The sequence below is a fragment of the Cupressus sempervirens genome, chromosome 7, assembly GCF_028749045.1.
Source record: "Cupressus sempervirens isolate cs-2001-9-10 chromosome 7, ASM2874904v1, whole genome shotgun sequence".
NCBI lineage: Eukaryota > Viridiplantae > Streptophyta > Pinopsida > Cupressales > Cupressaceae > Cupressus > Cupressus sempervirens.
Window position 1 is genome coordinate 541,927,264 of NC_143124.1, and position 17,003 is coordinate 541,944,266.

At 33.5% G+C, this 17,003-nt stretch overlaps 1 protein-coding gene across 1 annotated transcript; it reads left to right on the top strand.

Annotated features, from left to right (window-relative positions):
- Positions 1-4,658: 4,658 nt before the first annotated feature.
- Positions 4,659-15,627, top strand: ARL1 (ARG1-like 1). Its single transcript, XM_089791958.1, has 11 exons — positions 4,659-5,380; positions 8,855-8,978; positions 9,277-9,359; positions 9,470-9,581; positions 9,691-9,795; positions 10,513-10,563; positions 13,770-13,859; positions 13,992-14,100; positions 14,331-14,479; positions 14,581-14,634; positions 14,916-15,627. Exons 1-11 carry the CDS (start codon positions 5,244-5,246, stop codon positions 15,135-15,137), a joined length of 1,236 nt encoding a protein of 411 aa, XP_089648084.1. The 5' UTR covers positions 4,659-5,243; the 3' UTR covers positions 15,138-15,627.
- Positions 15,628-17,003: the final 1,376 nt, after the last annotated feature.

Sequence of the window (17,003 nt, forward strand, 5' to 3'; positions counted from 1 at the left end):
AAAGATCTAGAGAGAGATGTCTTAAGAGGATATATGAAAATAAAGTTTCTTAATGGAGGGAGGGAGGGAGGGAGGGAGGGAGAGAGAGAGAGAGAGTCTCTTAAGGGGCTCTAAGAGAGATCATAAAAATAAGTACAAAGAGAGAAGGGCAAGAAGTAGAGAGAAAGAGAGACTAGACATATTTAAAAAATCTAAAGAGAGAGAGAGAGAGAGAGAGAGAGAGTAAGAGAGACCAAAGAAAGAGAGACTAAGAGAGATCCTCAAAACAACATATACATTTAAATCACACAAGAAGACTATAGGCAAGGGGGAGAGAGACATAGTTGCTTTGTTCCTATGATATCTTACAATTGCTTGTTCACATTGTCTTTGTTTGGTTTCAAGTGAATAGTTTTGTGAAGTCTTATTTGACCTTATCCTTTTATTTCCCATCTCTTTCCTTTTGAAAAAAATGCCCTCTAAAAATTTCACACTAATTTGAATGCACTCTGAAATCTCTTCTTTTTGAAGAATGCAAATAATCCTTCAAATTTCATGTTTAGGAAAAAAACATCTCTATTTATATAAGACCATTAATAACCAAACAAAACATTAAATTAGCCAACCTGGGTTTTGATCGAAAGTTCCCAAAATAGAAGATATGGGTGTCCCAAAATGACAAGGGGTTTTAATAGAAAGTGTTTTTGATCGAAACCCCTTAGTTTCAATACTTTTGATCAAAACTCCTTAGTTTCAATCATAATTAATTTCTATCAAAACCCATTAGCTAAGTTTCTCCCCCTAAAATGAAACTATTTCTCCACTTCTTTTGCCTTCGAAGCTTAATTTGAGGACTCAAATGGGACAATATTTACAAACCTTTATGAATGACAAAAGCACTCAAAATAAGATTTCCAATGGTTATGATTTGAATATATTTTAAGCTTATTATGCATACTTTTTTTTCGTTAATCAAAGATAGGTTTCTTGCCAAATATTCAAGCTTTGTGTTAGACACTTATGAAAAATTAGTAAATAAGAGGATTTAAAAAAAAAAATCTATGCACTAGGCATTGAAGTCATTTCTGTTAAAAAAAAAAGGAAAATTAAAATTGGACAAATATGTAACAAGTCACAAGTCACAAAGCGAATATATATCAAAATTACAGTTAAGTCAACTTCAAAGGTTAATAAGATATGAAATATTGACTATAAAGTAATAAAACCAATTGCAAGCATTATATATGGATGTTACAAAACTAAACTCAAAAGAATAACATTCATATCTATTTTAGAAAGAACTTAACGGTTACAAAGAAAGTGTCACTCTTTAAAAATGTTGTTTACAACAAAGTACTAGTTTTCGTGGGAGAAATAAAAATGGATTCAAATGAATAACATTTAAAAAAAATGCATATTTAGAAGCTACACATTTTTAAAAGACTCTAATTTACTTCATCTTCATATTTGTAATGGTTTAGTGGCAACATATGTTCAAATATAAAGTTTTTATCTTTTCAGATTTTAAATTTTAGTGCCAAAGTAGGCAAAAAAGTATAACCCAATATTGTGGAACCACCATTCCTTGACGATGTGAAACATGGGTATTTAATTTTAATTTGTAAGATGAATAGGGTCTAGGACCTTACTTATAAGAAACCAACCAAAAAAGGACAAACCTATGTAAACTATTTTGAAGAGATTCAACCCAACATTAGAGACTGGACTATTCTAGAGAACACATAACACAATTGTAAGATGGTTTGAACTCATGGAATACCAAACATGATATTGACATGAGTTCACCTAAAAGGTGTCAGGATTCAATAGTATACCAAATGAAATCATTTTACAATTAGAAATTGCCTTGTAAACATCCTTACCAAATTAGTCTCATAGAATTATAAATTGCCTTGTAAACATCCTTACCAATGTAGTCTCATAGAATAATTTGGAACAATACAACATTATAACATTTTTCTAGCATGAAGACAAACAAATATATATGTTAATTCCTCTCATTATTTTAATAGTCTATTTTAAAAGAATCAATTATGATATAATATATAATTTAGTCCATTTAAAAACATAGACCCATAAATAGAACTCACATCATTTCAATTACAATTATATTCCATTATAATAAAATAATAGCTCTTTATTTTTTTGTCTTTATACAATTTAATATTAAAATAATTATCAATCCAATTAAATATATTATTTAAAATATTAAGAATATGCCAATTAATTTACACAAAACATCTCTATTCCTTTTCATTCCACCTTTAAACCCCACCCAATGCTTACATGGTCCCATTTACCACCCTCAACTTTTTAAGTTTAACATTTTATCTACCTATACTTATTCTTTTGAGTCTAACTCAAACTCTATACACCACATGATCACTATTGGTAGAAAGTTTCGAGAACACATATTTTACCTATGAGTAATGATTTGCCCATAACATCTTTTTAAGCTTGATATTATAAATAATCATTTATTCAATCATATTTGAATATCTTTTACATCTTCTATAAGCTATTTTGATGTAATGATATATTGTTAATATTATCGTACCCGAAAGTTTTATTAGATGAACTCATAATAAAGTGCAATTCTCCTATCTTCCCATACTACCATTGGTCTTATTTTGAATCCTCTATTCAAAGTCTAAATATTTAAATTAGATTAAAAATGATTTAAAAATCCATTGACCATATTCTTTAACTCAGTCAACGTAATAATTAGTCATAAGTACACCTAGTTGAGACCAATCTAGGGGAACGTGTCTTATAAGTTAACTTTACACATTCAACACTATGAACGCATAGAAATTTCCATAGATACAACTTGCAGATTTGTAATGTTACCAACAAAATATAGATGTTTTTAGTTACTTTGTTTTTCTTGTTCTTGTTTTGAAATTGCTCTATGGCTATGCGATAAGTTATGCCACTCATTTATACGAGACAAAGGACAAGTTTTAAACTTCTTAAAAAATATTTTATTTTATTGTTTTGTTGTGCATCAATAATTGGGTGTACCCTTTTTTGCCCACTTTAGACTTAAAAGAGTGATAGGTTTTTATGTCGCAATAATGTTTTATTGTTGAAAGTTTAAAGATAAATAAGATTTTGATTTAAATGTCCTTATGTTTAAGGAATAAAAAGAGGAGATATTTCACTTAGTTTATTGGTCAAATAGATAATTAAGATTTTGATTTAAATGTTTTTATGTTTAAGGAAAAAATAGAGGATATATTTTACTTAGTTTATTGGTCAAGTGGTTCTATTGTTTTTGAAATTAAAAGCGACCAAAGCAAGGGGGTCGGCCCATATACAAGCAAAAAGCTGGTAACCAGCACATTACCAGCCGAAACCACCAGCAGCCAAAAGACTAACTAAACAACATTAAAGTTCCAAATGTCTGTTAAAGTTCCAAATGTCAGGAGAAACAACTAGAGACCAACAACTAAGCTATAACCAAATAAATGAAACAAGCTAACTACGAAAGTGGTTCTATTGTTATTGTGTCTATTTAAAATTAATTTTTTTTGGGTTGGGCTTTTTGCTGATCTTTTTGAGTCCAACTTTGTTAAATGAGGATGAAGTATTCCATTTGTGACTTCATTATTTCATTGGCCAGCGTGTACTTTTTGCTATCCAATGTGTTCCCAAGTTGATATCTCAACTTTGTTAAATGGGGACTAAGTATCCTCTTTGTGTCCTCCTTGATTCATACACGAGATTAAAAACCTCTCACATAAGTATTGTTAAAATGTTAATGATATACTTATTTGAAAAAAAAGGAGGCGATTTCCAAAATTTTCAAATATATTTTGTTGTTAGATGTACAAGTATAGTACAATTTTTTTTCATCTCTTTAGATGTAGGTCTTTTTTCAAAATAAATGCTCTTCTACATGTTTAATTAAAGACACATTTCAACTAGATTTGACCCCTAGAAAAATTTGTAAATGTCTGAGTATGTCTTACCAAAGGGGACACTTTGTTTATTTTTGAAACTTCCCTTGTAGAAATTAAGTTTTATTTTACTATTTAGCCACTATCAATTAATTTGACAAACTAAATCACATCTCTATAAATAGAAGCATATTTCTATAAATTTAAATATAAAAAACAATTCAATTTCATGACTTAATTTGACAATCACATCGAACATATTTAATTTAAACTAATAATACTATTTCTTAAAAATAAAATATAAAAGACAACTTTTAATCCAAGAATGACACAATAATCACAATGTAATTTAAAATAATAGTATAATCAAATTTATTTTGTTCCTAGTGCTCATATTTTTTTTAACCTCTAATTCTCATTAGCTCATGAGTAAAATAGTAGTGAGACTTCATGTTATCAAGTTGGTTTTGGTTTTGTAATTAGATATTCGAATTTGAGCTATTAAAGATACATTCCAACCAAGTTTGACTCCTAAATAAATTTGACCAAATAATCCAAGTCTATATATACTGACATATTCCTGCAAAATAAAATAATATATTAAAGATAACCCAACCATATAACTTTTGGTTTAATTTTTTTAATCTAATAATTAAAAAATTGCCAACAACAGTCACGCTCCAATGGATCGGTTTAAACCAACCGGTCTAAAGGCAGAGTAAAAAAACAACCATCTCTGTTAGCAGGCGAAACAAAATGATTAGTCAGGGACATTTTAAACTATCCGGCGTGCATAATAAATTTAATATCTAAAGTTAGCGTTAATTTCAAAATTTTAAATTCAAACCGACCCAGCTTATATTTTGAATTGGAACGTGACTTGGCAACTGATTGCTAACCCATTTTTACCGTTCCCAACTTGTTTACCTAGGTATTTTCTTCGCCCCGTTGAAACAATTTTTTGAAATCTCTCAGGCGAAGAAATCACGTAGATTTGGATGATTATTGCCTGAAAGTGCTCGGATTTGCTGCTGGGATTTCTCTTCTGTTTGAAAACATGTGTGCTTCTATGGTTTAATTGTTGAAATCGGTTCAGTATTGTATAATGCTGTTCAGATAACAAACAATTTCTGTCTAAAGTAGAGCAGAATGTTATTATTTCTGCGCAGATCCGAAGGACAAAGAAGGAAACTGCAGATTGAAGGTTTGTGGCTGGTTTTTTGTTTCTTCGGGATCAGAATGTCTTGCAGTGGGAGGGCTCTTGAATACTAGGGTGTTGAAGCGCATGATATCATAAATTTTCCCCAAGAAGCTTTCTCGCTGATATTTGGTTTATACGAGATGCCTGGGGCTTCGGCCTTCTGTCAGGGAGAAAATAATGTGGAAGAACGCCGGAAGGATCCGTACGAGGTGCTGGGAATCGCTCGCAATGCATCCGATCAAGAGATTAAGTCCGCTTACCGTAAAATGGCTCTAAAGTACGTCATTTGCCTTATGGGTTCCCCAAAGTCAAGTCTTGTTTTCTGCTTTTTTCAAATGGTCTTTTCTGCAGTGTGTAACGTTGTTCGAGGTTTGTGGCATCAACTGTAGTTTTTCAACTTTGGGTTAGGGATGAAGGGGAGGGAAGGGCGAGGCAGAATCTTCCGTCTAGCATTATTTGCTATTTTGGAGCAACGGGGATGTGAATGATGGTTTAAGTTCCATTACAGTGCCTTCCCTTGCATACCCTTTTTCAGGTCTTGAACAGTCAGCATGTTATTTGTTATTATCAAGTCTTATCTTTTTAACTCTTGTAAGATCAAACACCTTAAACAGCTGTTCAAGTATTTTATGTTTCAATTTTTTTTTACTTTAAAACAATAATAATAGCAGTTTGCTTTTAGGTCTTAAACGTCCGTTTGTTATCAGTATACCCTGGTCTTATTTATACAAGATTGATTTAAAATGTTTGTCTTGATTGAGTCTCTGTTTAAAGCGATTATTGTGGATTATGATTCACGACCGTTAGCTATAGTTCTGACTATAGTAGAGTACGATCGCCCAAAGTTCATTTATTTCAGATACTCTAGCCTTCATGATGGACAATATTAAGGATGGCTGCTTTGCACAGTCGTGTTCAAGAGTTTCCAAGCGAACAAATCCGAAATTAAACCAACATTCCGCTCATCTATTCAGAATAACAAATAACTGGCCGGCCGTTTAAGCTTTACCAAACATGGCAAAGCATTTTCTTGTCAGAATTACCCGGTCTTTTCCTTGCACGATCATGTAATATGTCCGTTCTTTTGTTGTTGATGGGATTTACAATTGTTGGTTATGATTCATGAACACCAGCCAAGTGCCGAGTTTAATAGAATATGGCTTAAGGTAAGTTATGCCCAAAGCACTGCTGTTTCATGATTTACTGTATTAAGGATGACCGCTGTCCAATGTTTGAGATAAACAGAAATACAAATGCTGTCGGGCCATATGGCATACACAGCAAAATTGTGACCAATTTAGGAGACTCTTCACTAGCAAAATGTAATAATAAAATTAAAGCAGCTTGGCTCTCACTTATGAGGTTATCTTCACTGGTAGATGAGTCTTACTGGAAATTTACCAAGGATAATCTTGTACGCAATCAGATGGCTCGGAGCTAATGCTAATGTTTAAGTATGTTGCAGAGCTGCTCTGTAAAATGATTAAGATGGATAATGGCTAATCATACATTATTAACTTGTGCAAGACACCTAGAATGTCTCTAGAATCAAATACAATCAGGCTCCTACTTCTCACAGGCTCTTTCTTAAACAGTATTGGGTTCTATTTTGACAAATTGAGATGATAGCAAATCTTTCTTTTCTAGCTGTTCATTGCAAAGTGGGCTTGTCTAAGCATCTGAACAGATAATTTGTAGCAGATTTAATAGAGCAAGAGTTAGGCTTAATAATTGGAGAATTCAGTATTGTCAGGGTACGCTTTACCTATGGCATATGCATTGGGTGAGCTATTAGCATTTTCTTTTGTAGTTTTTGCAAGCATTACTTGTTTCTAATGTTTCAGATGTCATTGTTACTTCCTATTGGAATATTATAATTTTGTTTTGCTCTGATATGCTATGTCTGGGGAGATGTATTTCACCTGATGAAATGAAATTGAACAAGGAATGAGGCAATGGTAGCTTCAATATAGCAACAAGTTGCTTTAATAATCAGATTGATGATTTAAATATGAGAATGAACCGCTAGTGGGTGGGAAACAACCAATATAGCATGAAATGGAGTGAAATGAAATGGCATATAATTCCTATTTGATCATTTAGTCATGTTTGAGTTAAAAAAAAAAGCTTCTAGCAGCACTGAAGCGAGTAAAGCAGGGTTAAGAGTTATTTGCAATTAATATGAGCAGTTAGGGACTGTGTAAATATGGCCAAGGGGAAGTTTTTCTGCAGCAGTCAAGCAATAGCCGCAGAAGCCATTTTTCAATGATCACACAGTTGCTACAGAAGCTGTTTCATAGCAATCACATAGCTTTTCCATAAGTCTTTTGTAGCAGTTTTGGTAGTTGCTGAAGAAGCTGTATTTCAGCAGTTTTGTACTGGTTACAATGTGGAGCTCAAGAAAAACAACATTCTTGGCATGAGTCGTACTAGCTAAGTGAGGGTCTGTAGGACACATGCATTCTATTTTGTATTAACCTTTTCATGTCTATGCAGTTCAATGTTGCAGCAACTCTAAAGTCTCTTGGTATATTAATGAATTCAATAAGGTCACACAGAAGGTGGGAAATGTTGGTATGAATATTTTTAGGGAATATATTTGGTACGTGTTATTTAAAAAATACTAAGATGAATGGTTGTACTTGTAAACATCATAGAGAAGGGGTCTGGCAGGAACCCCTGTATTGATCGGATCAACATTTGGCACAAATTATATACTTTAATTTATTGTAGGTCCCAACAAGATGACTGGTTACTTCCATTGGCTTTAAACTCACCTGGGTGTTGTCATTAGGTTGAGTGACTTGACAGTATAATAGTTTCATCTTTGTTGTGGATCTTGGAAGTGAATACAATAGTCCATCTTTGTTGCTGGACTTGGAATCTTCACAGCAGTTTTGACCCAAGAGATGAGAGCGGGTGCAGAGTTGGTATGCACGTGAAAAAATAATGCTCCACAAGGGACTAATTCTGCAAAATTAATCTTTTCAATTGGTTTTTCTATAATAAATCAGGGTTTCTTTAAGGGAAAAGTGGCTGTGATAAAAATCTGCTTGTAGCATTTTTGATCTCACAGTAGTTAATATTTCTGAAGTTTTACTTCTTTCTGTCTGAAAGTTGTTGCCTTATTGTCTTTCTTGATTGGATGGCGTGTATGTACATATGGACTTTGGGAGTCAGGTATAAGAGAAAGGCTATCATTAATTTCATCCCCCATTCTTGAGTGCATCATGCCTCTTCTTAGAAGTTTAAATTGGGACTTGGGCAAGATCATGAATACAATAAACATTTTATCTTCTAGGATTGAGATCCTATTTCAGCTTATGTGCCTTGAGGCAAGAAAAGCTTTCGATGTGTTGCTAAAGTATCTATGTTCATTTTTATATGTAAGTTTATAAATATTCATGTAAATATACAAATTTATGCATCCCTGTATGTATGCAATCTGGTTCAGTACCAAGAAATTTGGGTATAGATACAGTTATGGTAATTTTCGTGTATAAATTATTATTAAATTCTGAATTCCTTGTTAGCAATATTTATTGTATTTTTGTCATTTTTATGTATGGACTGCTTTCAGACCATATCAGGTAATGTTTCTACTTTTTCCATGTATTATACTTCGTGAGGTTTCAACTGAAAAGATGAGTAGTGGGAAAAATTAGAAATTTAGGAGTAGCTTTAATTGTCAATCAGTTATCTTTTTTTCAGAAATTGATGTTATATTTACAGGTTGAATGATATTCTGCAGGTATCATCCTGACAAAAACTCTAACAATGCTGAAGCATCTGAACGGTTTAAGGAAATAACCTTTTCTTATGGTATTCTCTCAGATCCTGAGAAGCGCCGTCAGTATGATGCAGCTGGTTTTGAGGTATGATTTTTTAATTTGTTTACAGAAATTTTTGGGATATTTTACTATTTAGTAATAAGTTTATATATGATAAATTTTAGCTTAAAGTTTTTCTTTCTTTATTATACTATAATACTATTTAATTTGATATTGTTTCTTTGGAAGTTGAGTAGTTGCCTTGCACTATCCTTAAGTGGCGGGTTATGCAGATTTCTGAGTCAGTTTCTTGTGCTGGAAGCATACAGACTCGACTTAATTGTTTCATGTATTTATGTTAAGCATATATAATAAACTAAGACTTAGGTCTTTGCTGAAACAGGCAATTGAATCCGAGAACCAAGAATTGGAGTTGGATTTGTCTAGCCTTGGGGCAGTGAACACCATGTTTGCTGCTCTTTTTAGGTCAGTATCTCTCCAGTTTAAGTGATATCTTGCAAAATCTTTAAGGCATTTGGTTGCTCAGATCCTCCAACCTTTTGATCACTAATGGTTGAAATCTTGGATGTTTAAAGCAAGCTTGGTGTGCCCATAAAGACTACAGTATCAGCAACTATTTTGGAAGAGGCATTAACTGGTACAGTTACAATCAGACCACTTATTTTAGGCCAGCCTGCTCATAAAAGGGTGAGGAAAAATCATCTCTTTGAACTTTTAAATTTGTTTAATTTCTAATTTTCATTTTCTTGTGTTTTGAATGCCATAAACATTGGGTGTGGATATGATGCCACAACAGGTCGAAAAACAATGTGCACACTTTTATTCTGTTACAATAACAGAAACAGAAGCAGAGGCAGGTTTAGTGATACGAGTAATATCCTCTGATAAAAGCAAATTCAAGGTTGGTTATATTATTATTGTGCATATTTACAGGACTTGACCTTTTTTTTTATAATAAAAATTGCTTGCTGCCAATTAATTTAAAATACTTTAATGTTCTCAAGATTCGGATATTTGTTTTATATCTTGAGACAAACTATGTTGGGGCTGCACTATGTCGTATCTTAAAGCTATGTTTGTTTATAGCTTAGCTGAGATGCACTTGATGGTGGATGTGCATACAAAGATTTTTAAACAGAAATAAATGTATTGAAAATGTCCCAAAAATTTGAGGAAGTTGAAATATGGACTTAAGCTTCATTATAGAATCAATTGTACTAGTTGAACTAAGTTGAACTACAATTTTGAGACTTTCAAAATCATCACATCATATTTATAACAATTGTATTGGCAGTTTAGGACACAGTTGTTGTCTGAGACTCCGCAGTTCTTAGTAAACCAGGAAAGGTATTATGGATTTTAAACTTGTGCTTAGTTAAGATGGCTTGGATTCAATACAGTTTCTTCTTAGTTGATCCACCATACATCTATGCGTATTATTTGAGGCATTAAGTGACTGGCATTTTCAGGGTGTTATTGAGCATTCTTGTGTATGTTTAGCTTACAATGCCATTACCATTCATTCTTATTAGTAGATGCTCGTTAATATTTCATTATTATCATTTTCTATGATAAATTGAAATGGGAAGACTTATTTCAGTATTGTTTTATAAAACAGTTGCTGTACTTTGAACAAGAAGAGAATGGGGCATTGAGTCTTGCTTTACAGGTATGATAATTTTTTTCTAAATTTGATTATTTGAATATGCATTTTGAAGGCAATTAACTGATACAATTCTGGCATAGTGAATTTGAAGCTATTTCTACAATTGATTGCATAGTTAATAATTATAAGACATCGGCTTGGGATAGTGACCAAAGAAACTTCTGGACCTGCTTGTTACTCATTTGACAGTAGTGGGGAATCCTAGTCTCTGAAGATCATGCTTACATGCAGTTAGCTCTGAAGTTACATCTGTTAATAGATAGAGATCATGGAGGGAAATTTATGTTGGATTCCTGAAACTAGAGTTGATTTTTCTTTTTCCTCCACTTTGTAGAATTATTCCTGTTAGTGTTTACATTGCTATCATGTCTGGACTATTATTAAGAATCTGATAGTGCATATATATCTCTTGTGTGGAGTGTGTGTTTGTTGTTACTATCCTATGTGGATAACAATTGTAAGATGTGGTTTATGAGGCATTGGTTGCATCAAATTTCTCAGTGCCCATGAAAGGCAAACTAGTTTTAAAAAGGTTACAGGTTGCAATTAGTAATTAATGGCTTGTGCCTTATATCAAGCAACTCAGAAGCATCCCCGTCAGAGGTGGTAGAGCTGTTGGTGTTGTGGGGGATATTTTCCCCAAGCTCCATAGTCTTGGAAACATTCCTTATTGGGGACATGGTTTGTTTGAGGGGGACGCATCCTTGTGGAACACTGTAAAGTCTTGCCAATTTAGAAGCAGTTTTCCGGGTGTATGTCTCAAAGTTGATGCATTTGTATCCTCACTTTCCATGGTACTAATGCCAGCCACTGTTCACCTTGTGGGATCTCACAAGCTTGTTATTCTAATGTATGATATACCTATCCATTTACTACTGCAAGCTATTTATAAGGTGTCATATCCCTATGATAGGATTTCGTGTCACATTAAGAATATCTATCTTCCAATTCCCCACTCCCCTGCCTCTTCTCCCAATATGAAATCACAAGCCAGGATTTCAGTAGGAAAGTCCAGATTTATAATGGAAGTACTTGATGTACAGATTTGCAAAAAAGAATGTAAACACAATTTCAGCTCCAACATTAGGTAACCAAAAGCTAGAAACATCAAGTATTTGCATTGAGATCTTTTGACTTCATTACATTCTCAATCTGCATCCACAAGAAAATGTAAATCAGATTATTTGTTTGATAACTCCCAGGTTGTTAAAAACAACACATTGAATTCCATGCTTGCATTCATTAGCCTCCTTGGCATCATCAGGTCGAGAAGTGGTTCCTCAGTCCAGTCATTATAAGATCCATCATCATTCAGATATTGTGGCATTATTGAGCCGAGTCAGTCTTCAATTAAATTCTCCACTCTAACAGACAAATAATTGGATGCACCAGAATAGTTGAGGAACTTTCTTTGGTAGCCATTACCTACTGTACGGAGACAATCAAATGTGTACAGCAACAACTCAGAATTATAAATGTTTTTGCTTTTATTTCTGTTTGTGTTGTTGACCTTCTTGAGTATGTTGCTTGATTTTTTAATTTGGAACAATTCTGTTAATCTCTAACTTTGCAGAAGGCAAACTACTGGGCTTCTCTGCAAACTGGGCTTCAAATGGCCCCTTGTTGCATATTACTTTTGCCGGTAACAGAAGTATGAGGGATGATAACAGCAACAGCCACCACAGTAAATGCCATTCCACAATCCCCAGAGTTAGAATAGCTTATCCTCTTTCCATTTATATGTTGTTTATAGAACTGTACTTGGGAATCTGTGTTTCTTATCTCCTAAACTTAAAGCAGGAAAGCTTCCCATATTACCTTAAAATTAAAACATAACACATGAAAATATTTTGAAGTTTTTCCTTCTAAAAACAATAAATCCTGAAATTTCGACACAAATCTTATTATTTCTAACCAACAGAGAGGACAGCATGATCTTAGTGACATAATTTCAGTCATTGTGAAGATTTAATTGACCTAAGAAAGCATGTTGTTTTGAGTCCATTTGTTTGCAGGCTGTTATATTATTTCTAGTCTCGAGTTTTGATAACACGCCCTTCTGTTCTCTTGTAACTTGCTTTGTCTTTCTGCTTCTGTTTCTAAAGGTACTTTTATTCCTTTTAAGCTAGACTTTCTGGCAAACAAATGGTATCCAAAGTGGCTTAAAACTGTTAACAGGACTGTCTCAAAGCTGAAGTTAAGCCATTGTTTTAACATTTAGGCTAAGATCATTGACATCCGGGGGTGGCTTCCAACAGATGTCACACAATTCAACTTCATATTCTTCAGCAACTGATTAGTTGAACAAATGAATTCTACGATCACATTTATATTTTGATTAGAGTTTAATGTCCACAATGGCTTTGAAAGTCCTTGAAATTAAATCATTAAACAAATGAGTTCTACTATAACATTTGTAACTTTGTTAGAATTAGGATCTACATCTATTTTGATTAGAATTAGATTTTGACAATGGCTTTGAAAGTCCTTGAGATTAAATCATTAAACAAATGAGTTCTCTTAACACATTTGTATTTTGGTTAGAATTAGATGTCTACATTGGCTTTGAAAGTCCTTGACATTAAACAAATGAGTTCTACGATCACATTTATTTTGGTTAGAATTAGACGTCTACAATGGCTTTCAAAGTCCTTGAGATCTGATCAAATTTGTAGTTTGGTTAGAATTATATGTCTACAATGGTGTTGAAAGTCCTTGAGATTAGCCTGAATAAGTTCATGTACATTTAAAAAAATGAAATCTTGTTGATATTGGGTCCATGGATAGTTCTGTGCTTGGTTTAATTCTAAGGATTGGGGTATTGTTCTGTTGAACACTTGAAGTTTGTCAGGACTAGTTACTGATCTCATTGCATTTGGTGTTAGGGCTCTGTGCTGGGTATGAAATGATTCTTATTGGGCTAGTTGTGAGTCAATTAGCTTTGTCAGTGTATCAAGTGCCACTTATTATATACTGCTACCCAAAGTACGCAAAATGTTGGCCACAACCCCATACATCAAAATATAGACCAAAGTCATACAATATGTAAGGGCTATCATTTATAAAAGTCAAGTTGTCATATCCCTTTTTAGTAACCTAGTAACTTTCTGTTCTGTGGATCCATTTCAATATTGTACAGTATTTCATATCTTTTACAATATGTGGCTGACACAGAACTGGATTAACTCTCTAAATATGGTACTTTGCAGGAGGAAAGTGCAAAGACAGGAAAAGTTACATCAGCCGGAATGTACTTCCTTCACTTCCAAGTTTATCGTTTAGATACTACTGCAAATTCAGTAAGGATTTTAATTTATAATAGTTTCCATAAAAATGTTGATTTTACCTGATACACATGTTATTAGTTTGCTTGTACTAACCCATGGTTTAAAAGATAATATCGTTTTAATTTTATTTTTCACATCTTGCAGATTGCAGTTGCCAGAGATCCAGAAGCTGCATTTTTTAAGAGGCTTGATGGCTTTCAGCCATGTGAATTGTCAGAGTTAAAAGCTGGCACACATGTGTTTGCTGTTTATGGTCAGGACTAATGAGCCTCCCACACATTTCATTGTGCAATCCCTTTTAAAAGAGATTTGTAGCATTGTGTTATTTGTATTGGAAAAGAACACAAATAATGAAAACATCTAAGATTTTTGCCAATCTTTTAAACATGTAATTGTCTGGTTTGTACTTACTAATGCATTTATATCAGCCAATGGCTGTCCTTCTATGCTGACAACTATATCTTGTTGATCTATTTCGATAAGGTGACAATTTCTTTAAGAGTGCAAGTTATACAATAGAAGCTGTTTCCGCTGGACCCTTTGTGGAAGAAAAACAGGAGCTCCAAAAAGTGGAGGCCCAAATTTTGACAAAACGTGTTGAGCTTTCTAAGTTTGAGTCTGAATATAAGGAGGTGAGTGTTTACATTTGGCTTTATGGTTTTTTTTTTTTTAACTGTAAGTAACATCTTTTGGGTATACAAATTAAATTTGGTCTTTATCTTACATTTTACAGGTATTAGCTCAGTTCACAGAAATGACTACTAGATATTCACAAGAAATGCAGTTTGTAAGTGACTATTACCGTGATCTGTAAATTTATTGATTACTGGTATCTTCAGTTTGTATATTGGTGGTACAACTGCAGATATTATTTTAAGCTTATGTAGAATTGCACTAAGTAAATTGCTTTATTTCAAAATTTGGACGAATTTTGACTAGTAGCAATTACCATTGAGTAGCACACAGCATGTTTTATTGCTAAATTTTCTAGATTTTCCTTTAGTAGAACTATAATGGTCATATTGCAAAAATTGTCTAAGAAACAAAGTTATCCCACCATACATACAGATAGATGAACTTCTTAAAAAGCGGGAAGCTATTCATGCCATGTACTCTTCAATTCCAACACTCAAGAGGTCCTTTAGTGGTACCAAGGTCAAGGGACTATACAAGGATGCTAAGGGAGAAGGTGGTACTCATAGCCGAGATGCAAAGCAGGTAACCAGGGAGAGAGCTAAGAAAAAGTGGTTCAATATCCACTTGAAAGTTGATAAAAGGAAGTCCTGTTAATTTGACCCAGAGGCGTCAGCTTATTGGATACATGTTGACCTGTATGAAAGAGGGGTGTTCTGCTGCTGTTAGTAGTCTCAAAGGCCGATATTCTCCTCTGATTAGCTGTAAATTATTCCTCTATTGTGAGGCAAGTCAGCTGGAGACGAGTGTTTGATATATTACTTCTTTTGTAGAAAAAGCTTTACACTGAGAAGCATGCAGAAGTGTTCCCTGTGATGAGCTCCTTTATGCTGTCCTTTCTCTCTGGTCATTTTATGTCAGAGTGTAATTCTTCAACAATGTATTAATGAAGGGGGCCTTAGTTTTCCTTTCCACATTTAGTGCAAATATGAAGTCAGCGTGCCTTATTGTTTATGCTTTAGTTGATCCATTATAAGAGAAATTGTACAACTTATTATTCATGACATGTTTTGAGCTTTGAATGTTGCAAGTTGCTCAAAAAACAATTGATTTAAGATCAATAATTACAAATTAAACTCTTATTGTTCGGACTGCCAGAATCATAAGGGATTTTACTCTGCGCATTTTTGTGGGTTTTTGTGATTGCCAAGTCAAAGGCATTAATAATTTGAAACCCACAACAGAATGTGGCTAAATTCCTGAAGAGAGCAAGGCAGTGAAAATGTGTCCTTGGTATCTTACTCATACCTGCGTGAAGGATTATGTTTGATAAACCAAGTGTGGTGGTTGGTAGGTGAAAGCTTAGAATGATAAGTACCTATTTGAATTACTAATTGCATCTTGGGGTTTATGTTCATCAAGATTAAAATTGGTGACTTATCTTTGTTCTAGATGAATCAGTTTGGAACACCAGTTCAAAATGAAAATATTCTGTGACAAAATTTTTGAATCATCATTTTTCTGCAAGGCTGTGTGGTCATATATCTTCTGGACTTCAGCATCAACTTAGTTTTTGGTTGAGAACCTGGAGACTTTGCTGGTTCTGTTTACACAAATGGTGCTTGCGGTTCTTAAACTCACATCACGACCAAAGTCTCACTTCTTGAATTAACAATTAGAATATCCTTTTCTGGTTCCAAATAGTATGTCTTGTTTGGAGTTTTTGTAGTTCACCCACTTTGGAAGAGTGTCACAGGCCCCAAATACAGGTAATAGCCACAAGTACGAAGTTGTCATATTAGAATAAATCTGCCTTTATTTGTTGAGTTTGTAGAGATTCTTGTCAAATTAAAATTTAGACTTTGAATGTTATTGGAGTTGGTTGATAGGACACTATGGTTTTGTCTTGCATGAATCACTGGTTTCTGGCATTTAGTGCAATGGTGTTAACTGCCACAATTTTTTATATAATTCAATATTATATTCTAAATATGTACATACACACTCTATCACTAATGTGGCCTGCAACATCTTTTGATTGCATAATTCGTGTGCTACTTATAGGATTAATATTTTTTAAGAAAGTGAATTCAATTTTGTAAATATTGCCATTAGATAATTAAGTGACGAAGGAAAATGAAAAGCCTTTTTAAAATAAAGCTGGGTTAAACTTTACTGAACTTTAAATCAGTTAGGATGGGTAATGTTCTGAAAAAAATGTTGGAAGGATAAGTAAAATATGTGTTTAGGTTTGACGAAAGCCTTGTGGTGAAATATTGTAAATTAATTTACTGATACGATAAAAAAATCGAGGCTGGTTAGATGATGCCTGGAGACTACTGTATTAGATATCTACTACCTTGGTTGATTCATATGATGATAAGACTAATTTCTTCAGTTTGTGGATCTAAATCTAATTTGATGATCTCTATTGGGTCGATGGGTTTGAAAATTATTGATTTTGATGCAACACGTTCACTTTGATGTCTGTTATTGTCACCCTTAAACGTCACATGCTAAGGG